We start from the raw sequence: 14,764 nt of genomic DNA on the forward strand, positions 1-14,764 counted from the left end.
TAGTAACATGATCATCAGATAGACCAACACAGTGCATAAAGCTGGAACGTTCATTTCATAAATCTCGCATGTTGCATTCATCTTACTGAAAAGCATCGTCAACCCGTAGTCGTAGCACAGCTCCGTGCTACAACTCTACCTCAAGGGCGATCCTCCTAGAGCTCCTCCTTTCCCTGGAGTCCACCCGCCACTAAACGTACTCGACGACCCGGGAGCAAGTCCCAACGGTCTCCTGACCGGCGTTGTAGGTCCCGATGCAGGCACAGGTGTCCCGGCCAAATGGCCATCACTCGTAATAGGAGGAGTCTCCGTCCTCTCAATCAAACTGCCATCCTTCAAACTCTTCTGTGGCGGAGGCTTAAACTGCACCAAACTCCCCTCTTTGTAGATATCCTGAAGCATCGTCTCCAGAATTCCCGCGTCCTGAAACTCCAAATACTTCTTATACAGCTTCAATGCCGTCCTCGCATCTTCGATACTGTCATGTGTACCCTGTTGGATATCTTCGTTTAGCACCTTCCAAGCCAAGAATGCCAAAGAGAGTTTTCGCCGGAATTCTTTTTTGTAGAAGATCTCTATTGTGTCGATTATTTGGGATCGAGGGATGTGGATGTTGGTTACACGGAAATCCTGTTTGAGGCCGTGGCCCAAGAACTTGCAGCCTAGATTTAGAAGTATCCAGAGCTTTTTGTAAGCTACTTTCAAGGGGATGAGGTTGTGTTTTGAAAGCTTGGGATCTAGATCTGCCTGGATAATTCCCGAGTATGAAGTTAGGTAATCGACAATTGGTTCTTTGCTGATAATGTAGTCATCGATGAAGGGTCTGCCTTCTTCTTCGCCTGAGCCCCTGACTACGGAGACACGCGCAAGAGCATGAACTTTCGGTCGAATGGTCTCTCTAGCTCCGTCTGCATTCACCTCTATCTCGGGTTGTCTAATGGCAACGAATTCTGTGTCTAGTGCGATGATTGTGCCTTCCCTCGGAGCTTCTTGGGGGGTGAGGGTGCGGTATGTCTTTTCGCCAGGATTGTGACTTTCAAGTTTAGCGACTGGGGTTTTTGAAGCAGAGAAACTTACTTATGATCAAAGTACAGCAGTGTTGTATCCAGGTGCTGCCTCCAGCTGTGATCTATTTTGTTTACGTATCTCTTTGCCTGATATGCAATCACGGATGGTAATTTCCAGGTAGGATGGAACGCCAAAGCCTCTTCAGTCCTCATAGAATGGACGAGAAAATCGTTGAAGAGGTGCCATTGACTCTCTCCTGGGGCAACCGGCTGTGAGTGTGCCACTACAATGGTAAGCAAGATTATCATATTCATAAAGGGATATAGTTTTACCATTAATTAAAGAGACGAGATGAGGCTTCTGGTGTTGGCCACTGTCGATCTCTGCTGCTATCCCTATCAACGAATAGACCTCGACAGGGTGGTGGCGTCTCTCTAGATGAAGCCTTAAATCTTCGCCCTCATAACAGAAGAATTGGCCTTGCTCAATGATGACCCCGATCTCTTCTGGCAGCCAACCAGGAATGGACCAAAATTGTTTTGCTTCTGGACTTTTGACAGCTGCATTGAGCAGAAGAACTGCGGGAGCATTGTGTATTGCTTTTCTCGTAGCAAGAGGCTGATGTCTCTGGCAGTGAATGCACCAGCCTCTACTTGTCTCGTCATGCTCGATACTAGCTTTGAGAATTTGGGAGAAGGATGGTCTCGGCGTTCTTGCATTCCGTACCATCAATTTCTGGAGAGTCAGTTGAAGCACTCACGAGGATGCAAGTTACCTACGGGGAGAGGATAGATGAGCTCGTTCACGAATGAAGGGGTGAGGCGAACGTGGTCATTGCGGCACACTGTGCACCGGACTGTTGTCTTCATCGGAGTGGCCATCAGCTAGACAGGTCAGCAGTATACGTCACACAGAAGCAGAGATCGTCTAACCTGACTGAACGAATCGTTATGCGGAGTCAAATTCCTCCAATCGTAGGCCATTCGTTCTAGGAAAAAGCGATTTAGCTTTTGCAACATCTCAGTGAGAGATGAGCCAGGTGCGTCTTCTTCTAGCAATCTGTGTTGAGCCGCTAGAACTAGTGAGCACACGATAAACTAAGGGGTCGTGATCGACTTACCTAGAGGATGATTGCTGAAGGTTTTCAAAAGATTAGTGGCCTGACAGACTGAACCTTGCGCTTTCTCTAGCATATCGAACAAGAAGCCCATCTCACACAGCAAACACATATCATTCACACATATACTTGCAGTGTGCTGCAAAGCAAGATTCCGGATGAGTGGAGTATAGTGTAAGACTTGTAATAATGAGTTAGCGTAAGAGTTCGATATGTGAGTCTCCAACCCCGAGTACGTGGTTCTATTGTAATAACTGAAGAGGATTAGCAACATGGATATAAGGTTTCGTGATAGAACACTGACCCAAAGTCAAAATCATCGATCCCGAACTTGCTGTACTTGATCTCAACATTGCCGTACATCAGAGGGACCTCGGCTTTCAAGCCCACGGCTCCAATGGCTTCAGCGACGTCGCTAATTCTCCGTTCCCCTGCTGTGTCATTGGTAGTCTCTCTAGCCTTTTCGCTCAAGAATTTCGGGGTCTTGAGATTTATCGGGGCCTTCTCAAGAGCCCTGGTATCTTCAACTTGGTTTCTCCTCACATTGGTTGGCACTCGACCATAATAGCCAAACGATGCCGTATTCAATTTCGACATGAAATGCTGATCGAATTTCGGTGGTGGAGCGCCGACATCGAAAATCAAATGACTCGGCCAGGCAGAAAGTAGATTCTCACGATAATATGGCATTCCAACACTACTTAGTGGACTGCTTTTTGTTAGAGAGATGGTGAGTATAGTGGAGCTTACTTACGTTTCAGTGTTCCAGTCAACTTGTGCGGCAGTCTCCTCCGGATCAGCAAACTCCACAGGAGTGCTGATCTCAGCGAAGCGTATTTTTGCTCGTGAACCCCATAAGTGCAGGTTGCAGTCTGTATCTGCCAATACCAGAGCCTCTCCGGACGGTGCCATATCGACCATGCTAATATAGGACAAAACATTCGCCTGCTTGAACTTACTCGAATCCGGATTCAAAAGGTCAACCTCATGCATTTGCCCGTAGGATGAGACAATGATGATTGTTGATGATAGGCGTGGATGTAGTCTGACATACGCTGCCCCGGATGGAAACGACACGGAGTGCATTTGCTTCAAGTTCTTGAGGTCGAATGCATTGACCATAGGATCAAGCATAGGTATTTGTCCCTGCCTCATAGCATAGCCACAAGTTACAACAAAATCATGTTGTGCATCCATATCGTTTATCCTCAAGGCATGAGCCTTGAACTTTGTCTCCTGCAGCTCGAAAGTCTTTGGATCGAGGAGATGAATCTCTCCTGTCCCTGTAGCAGCACAAATATACCGACTTCGCTTCATGATCGTGTAATGGTCGCTGGATGGTATCTGAGAGCTTAGCACGGAAACAATATCTATATTAGCCAAGGTACCTGTCTAGTAATTGTGCCCTTCTCCACATCTATCGTGAACATTCGGTCCTGCAATCCGGCAACCAATATTTCAGTATTCCCTCTCGATGTAAAGCTCATACATGCGAGTTCCTTCATCTCTTCGTGACTATTTGCAGACTTGATCAGCCCACGCCAACATGAGGTATTCGACTACCATACACAATGTGCCATATTGGCGGTCCTCGGCGCAAGGCCATATGCACACTGCGAGGACATAGCGCAATGATTCCTTTCTCGTGGAATAGTAATTGCCTTACGGGTCCGTCTCCGCATTTGAAAGAGGTATACTTCTGGAGCTCAGTGCTATAGAAGCTCCAGACGCGCCCAAATTGGTTTCCCTCCCATAGCAGCTCTTGGGAAGTATCGAAAGCAAAGGTCGAGCTGGGTTGGGTAATGCCCTGCGGACCCGACGGTGGAAGGAGCAGACGCCCAACCTATAATTCTCGTTGTCAGCTTGGAATATCCCAAGAGCGGTCGTTAGATCTCGAGGACGTCGAGGCTATTGCCCCACCAGAGCTTGCGCGTGAGCCCTGCAGAAGTCCACGACAAGAGGTAAAGATCGAACATCAAAACTTACTTCCTCCCAATCACCATCCATATGATTGATATCCGTGCTACCACCAATCCATGATTGAGTTCTAAAGAATGAATCTTGAAAGTCCAAGTCGCGAGTTTAGATAGCCAAGTTTCTGCCGGGTCACAAAGGCGGTGTCGGCTCAGCACTCTATTGTAGAACTAGCTCGAAATACCCCCTTTCATAACATCTCGCTTCAGCCTGAATGATATCAAGAACGGCTCGATGTGAGAAAGGATATGAAGCGTCAATAGCGAATTGTTGGTGATCTCGCCAATGCAGGATATATTGGTCGTCTACAGCCTTGCGGTGGGAACCTTGGATCATGTCTCAGCCTCTACACTCGGCGTCTCATCCCCACAACTTCCACACGGCCAAAGCTGGCAGTTTGTTTTGAATGTTTAGTCTGTACTTTTCATCTGTTTCTTGACACATCTCATTCTCATTTTCTTCTTCTTACATTTCACTTTACTGCCTGGTCCTCAGATAAACCAGTTTTCAAATCGAGATGAATTTCTACAATTTAGCCTTTATTTCTTTAGTCTCAGTATGTGGTCTTCTCACATGGAGACAGTATCATGGTCGAGAGAAAAGACTAGAAGAGAAATCTTTGATGGAGACATCAATTACTCCTCGACTGAAAGCAGAAGCGAACCAATTCACTCGTCTCTTTCTTACAGTATACTGTCTAGTAATGGGAGCGGATTGGCTTCAAGGTACTGGTCAAGTACACAATCTCCAAATTTTTACTGATCACTCTCAGGTCCATATGTCTACAGTCTATATAAAGACCAATTTGGTCTTGAAGAAACTGTAGTCGCTGCTCTTTTCACTACTGGATTTCTCTCTGGAGGAATATCAGGCTATTTTGTTGGCCAGTTTGCAGACCGCTATGGACGAAAGATGGCGTGTCTAATTTTTTGCGTCACATATTCAATGTCTTGTTTCTCGACACTGGTTCCACGGTCACCAGTGCTTTTTCTTGGCCGGATCTTTGGGGGATTGAGTACGAGCTTAATGTTCAGTGCCTTCGAAAGTTGGATGGTCACCGAATATCACAAGCGACAGCTTGACAAAGCGGGGACCAGCTTGAACAGTCTCTTTGGTATCATGACAACTTTAAATAGTGTTGTGGCTATCCTAGCTGGAGTATCCAGCGAGTGGCTTGTTCAAGTCACAAACACCAAGCGAGCTCCTTTCATGGCGAGTGCTGGGCTGCTTATTGTTGCTTTTTGGATCATACTAGGATGCTGGGTAAGTATCAGATGCCTTTTCCGCTTTCCAAAGGATATATACTCACTACTCCAGACCGAAAACTATGGCGACAGTCACCATTCACCCACATCGCCGTCATCATTTTCCTCATCCACGCAGGCGAAGAGCGCACTTCAAATCGTCTTCACAGACCAACGCATATTGACCCTCGGTCTTGCATCCTGCTTTTTCGAAGGCAGCATGTATCTCTTCGTCTTCTTCTGGACTCCTGCTTTGAAAGCAGCACATTCACAGAAGAGCTCTTCTTCAAGCCCTGCATCATTACCTTTTGGTACAATATTTGCCGCATTCATGGCCTCCGTTATGGTTGGATCCCTCCTCTTCAACCTCCTAATCTCCACTCATCGCCTCATCTCCCCTACCCGCCTCCTAACCATCATCTTCGCAACCGCATCTTCCATGCTTCTGATCCCCGTCCTAACAAGATCCGAGACATTGACATTCTGGTCTTTCTGCATATTCGAAGCTTGTGTCGGAATGTATTGGCCTAGTGTAGGATCTTTGAAAGGGAGAGTGATAGAAGATGGGGTTAGAGCAAGGATTTATGGGATGTTGAGGATTCCATTGAATGTCTTTGTGGTGGTTGCATTGGGTTTGATCAAGGAGGGAGAGGGGCATAGGAATGCGGTCTTTGTGGGGTGTAGTGGGTTGTTGGTTCTAACAAGTGGGATTTTCCACCATTTTGTTGGGGAGGGATGATTGGAAGTTTTGTAAGATATGTTACAAGAGGGTATCAAAAGGAAAAGATTTGTTAAGAACGCGAAATCATAGAACTTGAGATCAATGTCATTAACGAACTATTGTAAAGTTCTGCCATGTGCCCGAAACAGGCACAGATCCAGCACGCAATTGGTCTAATATGGTATCTATTGAAAAAGCCAAATCTACGAATTATGCAATGTCTGTAATGTCTGCAATGTCATACCACCAAGGACACTTCGCGCAACTTAACGTACTTCTGAGACGAGAATGCTCTGAATTCCTAGTTGATCCTAAAGTGTGGCCACGAAACAACGCAAAGCACTGTATATGCACCAGCCTGAATACTCCATGCCATCCATTTCCCATTCCAAATCCGCAGCCCCATTGAACACCGTAACAGTATGCGAAAGGAAAGTAGAAGAAGAGTTTATGCCGAGAGCGAATCGTAACGAACTTTTCGCCATGAATAAGACCAAGTCGGAATTAGACTTCTTCCATCTGTCCTGCTGGCTCTTCATCTTCATCGTCACCAAAGCTGCCAACAGAAGACATATCGTCGTCGTCGTCAGACTCTGCCCCAGCTTCATCAGCGGCCTCTTTGCTCGCATATTTGGCGACATATTCTGTAAATCGTCAATCATGTCTCGTCTGTTACGCGTTTGGATATCGCCCTACCCTTCACTTTGGCCTCGTAACTCTTTGGTTCTCGCATTAGTAGGGCTGCTGCTTCACCGTTCAAGGGGTCGGTAGGGTTGGGATATCGAAGTAGTTGAGGAAGGAAGACTTCGAAGATATTGATCATGTCGAACATGGGAGACCAAGTCTGGTTGATCACATCCAGGCAGACAGAGCCGGACCTAAGTTCCAATGAGTAAATGATCTGCCCTGAGGCAAAAGACATACAACTCATCGATGTTAGGGTGGAAGATGCGGTTGACGAAGCCGATACTAGGAGATTTGTAGGGGTATTGATCGGGAAGCTCGACGTGGACTTTCCATAGGCCGCCTTGGAATGGTGCTACTTCAAATCAGACTGTATTCTGCCTACATGCTACTGACAACTCACTCTCCTCGGGACCCTTGAAGCGGACGTAGAATTCCTGCCTAAATTGTGTGTAAATATTTCGTGCATCGTCTTCGCAGAAGGGTTGGCCTTACACTGAAGCCAAAGGTCAGTATTCGTTTCGTAGTAGGACGCGCGACAGGACTTACTATTGTCGTTTACTAGTGTAACTTCATAGTCACTCATCAACCTGTTTTTAATCAGTATATGAATCAGGGACTAATTATTTGTGCTTTCGGCAGTGGCATACATCCTACGCAGTGAATTAGTACATAGTTCTTTATTTCAGACAATTATGACTCGACTCACTTCATGACCTGCAGGTACCAGACATCAAGTCAGTCTTTTCCTCCTTCCAATGCAGGGTCCAAAGCATATAACACTCACATCTGTCTCGATTCTTCTGCGTGGAGAGGACATCTTGGCCTTGCGGACTTGTCGTGCTTGGAAGACTACACGACCAGAGTCAGAGTCCAAGGTTGCTCGACGATCTTCAGATGCTTTGTGCTCACTGGCTGGCACAGAAGTCGCAATATTCTCGGGATATTCACTGAGCTATCTCCAAGAATTCAAGTCGTGTTGAGGGAAGAGGTAGAGTCAGGGAAGGCGTCAAGAGGGTCAAGAGAGGTTTGAAGACGAGCAGGAACCCGGGGATGCTTATCGGATCCGATAAAGACCTCGCTTCGTCTCACTCCGATAGTGTCTTTGCTGGCAAAGGAGAGAGGTAAATTCGTGGCTGTCCTTTCCTGGTTGAGAGTTTGGTCAGTCCGACTTAATCTTATGGAAAGTATTGGCCGCAGAGGAGGAGTCTATATACGAGTTACGGCTATACAGGAATCATGTCGTCGCAATATGCAAGTGATTCATAGCACATGATCAGAAGTTTCTTGACTAATCTACTCTAGTTGTGGCGTGAATCCGGAAGGCCTGGAATACTGTAACAAGGCCTCGTGAATACGCGAAAGTTAACACGGTGAAGAACAATGACAATAGGCAGTCAAGGCAATCTTTCAAAGCCGTACAAGAGTGCAGTTACCCCAGCCAAACGTGAAGGAGAGGATGTTTAAGAGTTAGAAAAGCCACGGACTAGATTCAAAGTGGCTTAGTTCTGCCATCAGCCGTGCATGGTCTATCCGAGGCTGTGAAGATCTCGGTGCCTTTGGAAAAGGCAGTATGAAAGCAACTTTGTAGAATGCATCACGACAATGATTCATAAATCCCAGAGCACAATGGGATTTCCTTGTTTTCTCTCGAGTAAGATTCTGCTAGGCTGCCATTCTGCTACTCGACTGAGCAACAACAACTCCCATTTTGGCCCAACATGACAGCGTCAATCCTCACAAAAGGGTCTCGTGCCCTCGCCCTTTCACAATATCTTCGACCAGCCTCGACTGCTGCTAAACCATTGTTGTCGCAATGTCAGAGCCGGATGAGCTCACATTCGCCCATGGGTGCTCCGGGCCTCAATCAACGGAAAAAGGTCACCATAAATTCCTTGCGCTCCCTGTACAAAAAGGGCGAGCCCATTACCGTCCTCACAGCCCACGATTTTCCCAGCGCACATGTCGCAGAAGCCGCAGGCATGGAGATCATACTTGTCGGAGACAGCCTGGCTATGGTTGCTCTAGGTATGGAAGATACTAGTGAAGTGCTTGTAGAAGAAATGCTGCTCCATTGCCGATCAGTCTCTCGAGCGGCCAAATCTGCCTTCACTGTATGGAGACCCTCTCGGATCCCTTTCATATGTACTAACAAATGAGATGTAGGTTGGTGACATGCCCATGGGATCCTATGAGATTGCGCCGGAACAAGCCCTCGAAACTGCGATTCGATTTGTGAAGGAAGGGCGTGTGCAGGGTATAAAACTCGAGGGTGGCATAGAAATGGCACCTACCATAAAGAAGATCACAAGTGCTGGCATACCCGTCTTGGGCCATGTTGGACTTACGCCACAACGTCAAAACGCTCTTGGGGGTTTCCGTGTCCAAGGGAAGACAAGCGCGGGCGCATTGAAGGTACTCGAGGATGCTTTAGCTGTCCAAGAGGCTGGATGCTTCGCTACTGTGCTTGAGGCGGTACCTCAAGAAGTCGCAACACTCGTCACAAAGAAGCTCTCTATTCCTACAATTGGCATAGGCGCGGGCAATGGATGTTCGGGCCAAGTACTTGTCCAAGTTGACATGACTGGCAACTTTCCACCTGGCCGTTTCATACCAAAGTTCGTAAAGAAATATGGCGATGTCTGGAGTGAAAGCTTGAGAGCAATCGAAGCTTACAGGGACGAGACCAAAAGCCGTGCTTACCCAGCACCGGAACATACATATCCGATTTCGAAGGAAGAGCTGGCGGAGTTTGAACGTGTAATAGGAGCGAATGATGTTTGATAAAGATACCCTTAAAGGTAGCGCAACACGTCGTTCCCACCTTTCTCCCTTTTTAGGGGTTTGCGCTGCCTGCATTCGGTTGAGCTATTCGTAGATGAATTGGAGACGAATAGTGTATGGCAGATACAAGGTCTTCAACCAAACGCGGGCGTCATCGAATAGGAAACAATCAGCCGGTCGTTGGAGTCTTTGAAGCACTATTGTCCACTGTTAGCCATCAAATCATACAATTTTCTTAGATAGAATTAAAATCAATCTCACCCTGTGCAAGTTCCCCACAATCTCATCTAATGCTGGCGCGAAGCTGGAGTTCACGTATAGGAACACACTGTCCGTCGGGCCTACTTGGAGAGTTCTTCTCAGATAGCTAACCACAGCCTCGAATCTTTGGGTGCTAGAAATCTTGCAGACTTGGTTTCTCACTGACGGTGCGCTGCCTACTGCTTTGAAATGGACAGTGACTTTAGGCTTCGGAAATTCTCCAGCGGCCGAGAGAGCAGAGGCAGCATCTCGAGGCAACGAGGTGAGAATCATGGACGATGCTAGAGTAAGAGGAAGGTCGGGCTCTTGCAGACCGGCATCTGGGATCGCATTCGTATTGTCAGAGGGAGTACTGGATCTTGACGGGCTTTCGGATGGAGACGACATTTTCCCCTAGTTGCGCTGTTGTCGTTACCTAGGTAGGTTGTGGAGAAGAAGTGGTGAGGGTTGGGTGACAAGGCTGCAGGATCCCCAAATAGTCGGCTCGCTTGTTCCAATGAAGGCTGACTTCGAAATGCATGCAATGTCTCGTCCCACTGCACAACAGTTGTCCTGCAGCGGTGTGGCCATTTGAATTCTTCTCCACAATGTCCATGTGCACTATCATGATTTGCTCTGATGTCTTGGACTATACACATTAATTTCATTAGTATATATTTTCTGCTCATTCACTCGTCCAACATTTGAAAAGCATCCTCGGCCTTGATCAATGTCTCATTCTTTTTCAGTGATTAGATTTCTCTTATTGGTCACACTGAAGTCAGAACAATCAGTAAGAGTGTGGTAAAGTACACCAAGTACAATGTCAGTGGAACACAGTACACTTGAAAGACCAGAATCCTTCTCGCAAGTAGTGAGAGCCAAAGGTAAAATATGAGGGCCATCTATGTTCTCTTCTAACGGTGTGAAAGATGACTTGCGGTTCAAGTTCTCCCATACGCAAGCAGCGAAGGGTCTGGGTCTGAACGCCGAGGAACAGGAAAGTCTTCGAACAAACTTCGAATTGTATGCGGTCAAGGATCAAGCCATACCATGTAAGCACTTCCCAGATATATTCATCGGTTCAAGTCTAATATGTCCAGATTGGACCGAAACTTCTGTCATGAAGTTTCTCCGTCAGCAACTCCCTCCAGATTTGACCTATCATGTCGTAGATGCAGCGCCCATTCTCTACCGCTCCGTTCTGAGATTAGCATCTTATCCATACTTATTAGAACCAGTACAGCTGCTCACGCTCGATGCGTTGAGGACTGCGGTTGTAATCTTGTGCAGACGTCCCTTGTGGGCGTCTCGAGACCGGGACATGTCTGATTTCTGGTTCGAAAGACTGGAGAGGAAGCACCGAAGACTGCTATTCCAGAGCCTTATGGACAGAATTCCAACTATCCAATACATAGCCAGGACAGAAAAAGATGACGAGGATCTCAACGACGTCTTGGACGCACTTGAACGAGACGATTACTCAGTCTGGAACGCTGACACCTCCAACGATCTTGAGGAGCCTCTCGTCTCAACTGAAACAAGGTTACCATCCTCGAACTCGGGTGAACTCAGTGGAGTCATACCCAGATATGAGTTTCGTTCTTGGCTACGGCTCGTGCTATTATTCAGACTTGAAAATGAAAGCGATGTGCAGTGGCGACGTAAATTGGAAGCAGTAACAGACTCTGTTCTTGACTCCTTCAGCGAGCACGACACTGGGCATCTTGGAAAGGACATTACGTGGCAAGAATTCGACAGAACCACCACGAATGCAACGGTAAGAAGCTCCTCCTCGGAAACAGAAATCCAAGCTTAAGTATGTAGCCACTGTTACACATTGGAATCTCTCGCATGTTCGAACCACTTATCCGACACTCGAATATCACCTCCAGGGCTTTTTCGATGCCAGGCTTATCACAGCTATTCTCATCATTTGGGTATTTCCCAGGCGTTACAAGCAAGACCAGTCAACAACTACCTCCTCAAGAACTGACCCATCCTATTCTTTGCCAGCTTGCTATTTTCTTACCCTTGATCGATGTCCGTGAGCACACGATGCTTTCCCGGGCGGAGTTTGTGGAGTACGCGAATGAACGAATTTATCCTGGCCTCATGTTACTATCTGGTCTTGGTATCACCAGCCAGAGTTCAGATGCTATCAGCCACGTCATATACGGAGCATTTTTCGGAGCCCTGCCTGACACCGGAGCACCTTTCGATAGGGCAGGTCAAGTTTGCATCTTCCAACTTGCACCAGTACATCGAGTATTTGTTGCTGCTCGTGCGCCCAGAACGCCGGATGCACTCGACTTGACGTTCTCAAAAGAGGTTGCCCGACGCGGCTTTAAGGTCGAATTAGTGACGGACAAGTCTGAAATGGTTGAACTTATTATCGAAGATGGGATGAAGAATGCAAGTTTCGCGCAGTGGGGCTCACATCAGGATGAAGGTTCAGACCGAACGCTGATTGGCGAAACTCGGAATGAGGATGAGGATATGAAATCGAATGAGCTGTTTGGAGATTTTAAGATCGAGGATATGAAGCTCCTCGGGTTTCCAAACCAAAACAAACAGTAATTTCACATGCGGAAAACTGTGCCAGTCGAGCAAGGTCAATTTGTATATCAGAGTAAATATAAATTCGATGGTCCATACTACCGTACCCTACAACAGCAGAGACCCAGCAACAAGTGGCTACTAAAGTCAGACACGATATTTTATTATCATGTCCAACATTCAATAAAATCAGCCTGACAATGGCAACAGCAACAGCAACAGCAACAGCAACAGCAACAGGAGCAACCATAACCGGTGCGACGTGCAACAAAACATATCCTCTTCTCTAATTGGCCAAGTCTCTGAAGCCCATGTCTGTAAATGAGGAGGACATTGAAGGCCACTTCGTGATGTCGTTGCTGCATAGAGAAATCGCGATGTGCAACAAAACTTTTGAATGAATTTATGCTTTCGTCGTTTGGTTTTCCATGCAGCGGCCAGTCAAGTGATACATAAGAAGTTCGAATAGCACTTACCTTGAAGATTTTCTGTTCAAAGCGCCATTCAGCAATCTACAACTTTTGCCAAACTCAAAGCAAAAAAATTTCTGACGCTCAAACAGGCAACGAGCCAAGACAGCACGTTCGATATCAACTACCTTATGTGGCTGGAGGAAGTAGTCATTATTTATATTACATCTGATGTTACATAGTCACTAATCTCGTAGTGCCTCAATATCTACAACTTCTTTGACAGCTTCTGTCGTCAAAATAAGAGGGGAATCATCTTGTACACAAACGCTATCCTCGATCCGGATCCCTAGACCTCTGAAATGCTTTGGCCAACGCTCATCATCAGGAACATATATACCGGGCTCAACGGTAACGCAGTGACCAGTTTTCAATGGTACTGACCGAGCATACCCAGGACAATCATGTACATCCAAGCCAATATAATGCCCAACGTGGTGTGGGAACAGGATGTCCATAGCATTGCCGTTTACGTCGAAGCCCAATGACTTCAGCTGCTCCTTCAGTCCATGTTCAGTGATTTGATGGATTTTATCCAATGTCATATTAGCACTCTCTCGACATAGTGATATACTGCTTCGCTGAACACGTAGAATGGCTTCGTAGAGATCCCGTTGTGGATCAGAGAACTTTCCGCTTATTGGCCATGAACGGGTGATATCCGCAATATAGCCACCATACTCTCCTCCCGCATCCACTAGGACCATCTCATGATTTTGAAGCACATCGTAATTGCGGACATAATGGATACTCAAGGCATTCTTGCCTCCTGCAATGACTGGAACATATGCAGTTGTATCACAACCTCCAATTTTGAAGTTGTAATCCAAGAAAGCTCCTAAATCTTTCTCTCTCGTCCACTGTTGCCGCATAGCATTTGTGAAAGCGCGCCCAGAAAACTTTCCAGCCATACGCATATTGGTAATTTCGGCTTCACTCTTGATGATCCGCAACTCGTGTATCAGAGGCTTCAATGCCTTGACTTTGCTACCCTTGATCATCTTCTGAAAATCGTTGGGCTCCGCATCTTGGTCTCGGAAGAATCGTCCAAAGCCAGAGCACTTTGCTATATCTGTGTAGACTTCGCTAGCTCCTGCAATGAGAGGAGGAAGTAATGTATGCAGATGGTTCACATCTCCGGACTATATACAATCAGCACTTGCTCAAGCTAGTCCGGCAGATTATTGAACCTCATCGGCATTGAACACATCCAAAGCAGCCTGCTCTCCGGTTCTAGCACCATCCCATTGTTCTGCTTTGGCATCTTTCGGCCTCAAAAACAAGTGAAAAGTGTAGTCGGCAGAAGACTTGGGCCCAACTTTCTGTATGACGGCTACAGCTTCAGGCTCATTGAAACCAGTCAGGTAGAAGAAATTCGGTTCTTGGTGAAATTCGTAGAAGACAGCGCCGGATCTGTATTTCGTGTTGGAAGAAGCCAAGATCGCTACTCCTTTCTCTGGTAGGCTCGCCGCAAGCCTCGACCTTCGATCCGAATATTCTTGGGCAGTAATACCTGGCGTAACTTTCAAGTCATGTCAGCAAGCTTCTGCGGTACAAGGCGTGGCGAAAACATACTTTCTCCGGCTCTCAAAAGATGTGGGTGAGTCTCATGAACAGGTTGACCGAACTGTAGGTCTGCAGCTGATACAGATACCGTGGCGTACAACCGTGTCGAGCGAGCTGCTGTACGACTTCCCGGTGTCCATTGAGTTGGGAAGAAAGCTCTTGGACATGGGGACACTGCTGCTGTCCGCAATTGCTGCAGAAGCTGTCTCCGACACGCCATTATCGATTGAGCATTCGCACAGAATCGACCCGGCTCTGTTGCATCAATTCATGAAATAGAGTTTTGAGTTTGAATCATTATCAAAAGAAGCCCTCTAGAAAAACAAGTATAACTTTATGTCGTGCATACCGGGCGCTCTGAAATGTTCTAGGATCTGAAGACCAATCACAACTTCAG

General features: G+C 46.8%; 7 protein-coding genes across 7 annotated transcripts; 3 read left to right on the plus strand and 4 right to left on the minus strand.

Annotated features, from left to right (window-relative positions):
* Nucleotides 1-41: 41 nt before the first annotated feature.
* On the minus strand, nucleotides 42-4,355 carry LY89DRAFT_703677 (exonuclease). The gene is made up of 11 exons (XM_018217338.1): nucleotides 4,112-4,355; nucleotides 3,694-3,968; nucleotides 3,514-3,640; nucleotides 2,880-3,469; nucleotides 2,430-2,834; nucleotides 2,129-2,379; nucleotides 1,941-2,080; nucleotides 1,788-1,892; nucleotides 1,341-1,743; nucleotides 1,078-1,291; nucleotides 42-1,033 (listed from the first exon to the last, which is right to left on the minus strand). The coding sequence occupies exons 1-11, from the start codon at nucleotides 4,130-4,132 to the stop codon at nucleotides 136-138; spliced, it is 3,429 nt and encodes a 1,142-aa protein (XP_018077345.1). The 5' UTR covers nucleotides 4,133-4,355; the 3' UTR covers nucleotides 42-135.
* A 261-nt stretch (nucleotides 4,356-4,616) lies between these two features.
* Nucleotides 4,617-6,082, plus strand: LY89DRAFT_635081 (DUF791-domain-containing protein; the record flags this gene model as incomplete). Its single annotated transcript, XM_018211424.1, has 3 exons — nucleotides 4,617-4,824; nucleotides 4,872-5,362; nucleotides 5,417-6,082. 3 exons carry the CDS (start codon nucleotides 4,617-4,619, stop codon nucleotides 6,080-6,082), a joined length of 1,365 nt encoding a protein of 454 aa, XP_018077346.1.
* A 108-nt stretch (nucleotides 6,083-6,190) lies between these two features.
* Nucleotides 6,191-7,340, minus strand: LY89DRAFT_635085 (uncharacterized protein). The gene is made up of 5 exons (XM_018211425.1): nucleotides 7,294-7,340; nucleotides 7,152-7,189; nucleotides 6,989-7,103; nucleotides 6,761-6,942; nucleotides 6,191-6,708 (listed from the first exon to the last, which is right to left on the minus strand). The coding sequence occupies exons 1-5, from the start codon at nucleotides 7,332-7,334 to the stop codon at nucleotides 6,569-6,571; spliced, it is 516 nt and encodes a 171-aa protein (XP_018077347.1). The 5' UTR covers nucleotides 7,335-7,340; the 3' UTR covers nucleotides 6,191-6,568.
* A 1,255-nt stretch (nucleotides 7,341-8,595) lies between these two features.
* Nucleotides 8,596-9,532, plus strand: LY89DRAFT_574336 (putative 3-methyl-2-oxobutanoate hydroxymethyltransferase; the record flags this gene model as incomplete). The annotated part of the gene is made up of 2 exons (XM_018208736.1): nucleotides 8,596-8,862; nucleotides 8,915-9,532. The coding sequence occupies 2 exons, from the start codon at nucleotides 8,596-8,598 to the stop codon at nucleotides 9,530-9,532; spliced, it is 885 nt and encodes a 294-aa protein (XP_018077348.1).
* Nucleotides 9,533-9,666: 134 nt separating this feature from the next.
* Nucleotides 9,667-10,180, minus strand: LY89DRAFT_574349 (APG12-domain-containing protein; the record flags this gene model as incomplete). Its single annotated transcript, XM_018208738.1, has 2 exons — nucleotides 9,667-9,729; nucleotides 9,794-10,180. The coding sequence occupies 2 exons, from the start codon at nucleotides 10,178-10,180 to the stop codon at nucleotides 9,667-9,669; spliced, it is 450 nt and encodes a 149-aa protein (XP_018077349.1).
* A 176-nt stretch (nucleotides 10,181-10,356) lies between these two features.
* Nucleotides 10,357-12,426, plus strand: LY89DRAFT_679820 (uncharacterized protein). The gene is made up of 4 exons (XM_018213944.1): nucleotides 10,357-10,659; nucleotides 10,705-10,827; nucleotides 10,876-11,552; nucleotides 11,600-12,426. The coding sequence occupies exons 1-4, from the start codon at nucleotides 10,596-10,598 to the stop codon at nucleotides 12,350-12,352; spliced, it is 1,617 nt and encodes a 538-aa protein (XP_018077350.1). The 5' UTR covers nucleotides 10,357-10,595; the 3' UTR covers nucleotides 12,353-12,426.
* Nucleotides 12,427-12,986: 560 nt separating this feature from the next.
* LY89DRAFT_547068 (uncharacterized protein) lies at nucleotides 12,987-14,461 on the minus strand (the record flags this gene model as incomplete). Its single annotated transcript, XM_018208258.2, has 3 exons — nucleotides 12,987-13,943; nucleotides 13,992-14,323; nucleotides 14,377-14,461. Coding segments are annotated over 3 exons (1,374 nt in total), but the record flags the coding sequence as incomplete, so codon positions are not given.
* Between the last annotated feature and the right edge of the window lie 303 nt (nucleotides 14,462-14,764).

The sequence above is a fragment of the Mollisia scopiformis genome (assembly GCF_001500285.1).
Source record: "Mollisia scopiformis unplaced genomic scaffold LY89scaffold_2, whole genome shotgun sequence".
NCBI lineage: Eukaryota > Fungi > Ascomycota > Leotiomycetes > Helotiales > Mollisiaceae > Mollisia > Mollisia scopiformis.

What these genes read in the sequence shown, in the direction of transcription:
- LY89DRAFT_679820 (XM_018213944.1), top strand. Translation starts at nt 10,596, where the DNA reads ATGTCAGTGGAACACAGTACACTTGAAAGACCAGAATCCTTCTCGCAA. An exon ending in GCAAGTAGTGAGAGCCAAAG is followed by an intron (nt 10,660 to 10,704) that starts GTAAAATATGAG and finishes ACGGTGTGAAAG; the next exon opens with ATGACTTGCGGTTCAAGTTC. An exon ending in CAAGGATCAAGCCATACCAT is followed by an intron (nt 10,828 to 10,875) that starts GTAAGCACTTCC and finishes TAATATGTCCAG; the next exon opens with ATTGGACCGAAACTTCTGTC.
- LY89DRAFT_635085 (XM_018211425.1), bottom strand. Translation starts at nt 7,334, where the DNA reads ATGAGTGACTATGAAGTTACACTAGTAAACGACAATAGTAA. An exon ending in CACCCTAACATCGATGAGTT is followed by an intron (nt 6,943 to 6,988) that starts GTATGTCTTTTG and finishes ATTGGAACTTAG; the next exon opens with GTCCGGCTCTGTCTGCCTGG. An exon ending in TTACGAGGCCAAAGTGAAGG is followed by an intron (nt 6,709 to 6,760) that starts GTAGGGCGATAT and finishes GACGATTTACAG; the next exon opens with AATATGTCGCCAAATATGCG.
- LY89DRAFT_703677 (XM_018217338.1), bottom strand. Translation starts at nt 4,132, where the DNA reads ATGGATGGTGATTGGGAGGAA. An exon ending in ATAACGATTCGTTCAGTCAG is followed by an intron (nt 1,893 to 1,940) that starts GTTAGACGATCT and finishes TGACCTGTCTAG; the next exon opens with CTGATGGCCACTCCGATGAA. An exon ending in TCTCGTCTCTTTAATTAATG is followed by an intron (nt 1,292 to 1,340) that starts GTAAAACTATAT and finishes TTACCATTGTAG; the next exon opens with TGGCACACTCACAGCCGGTT.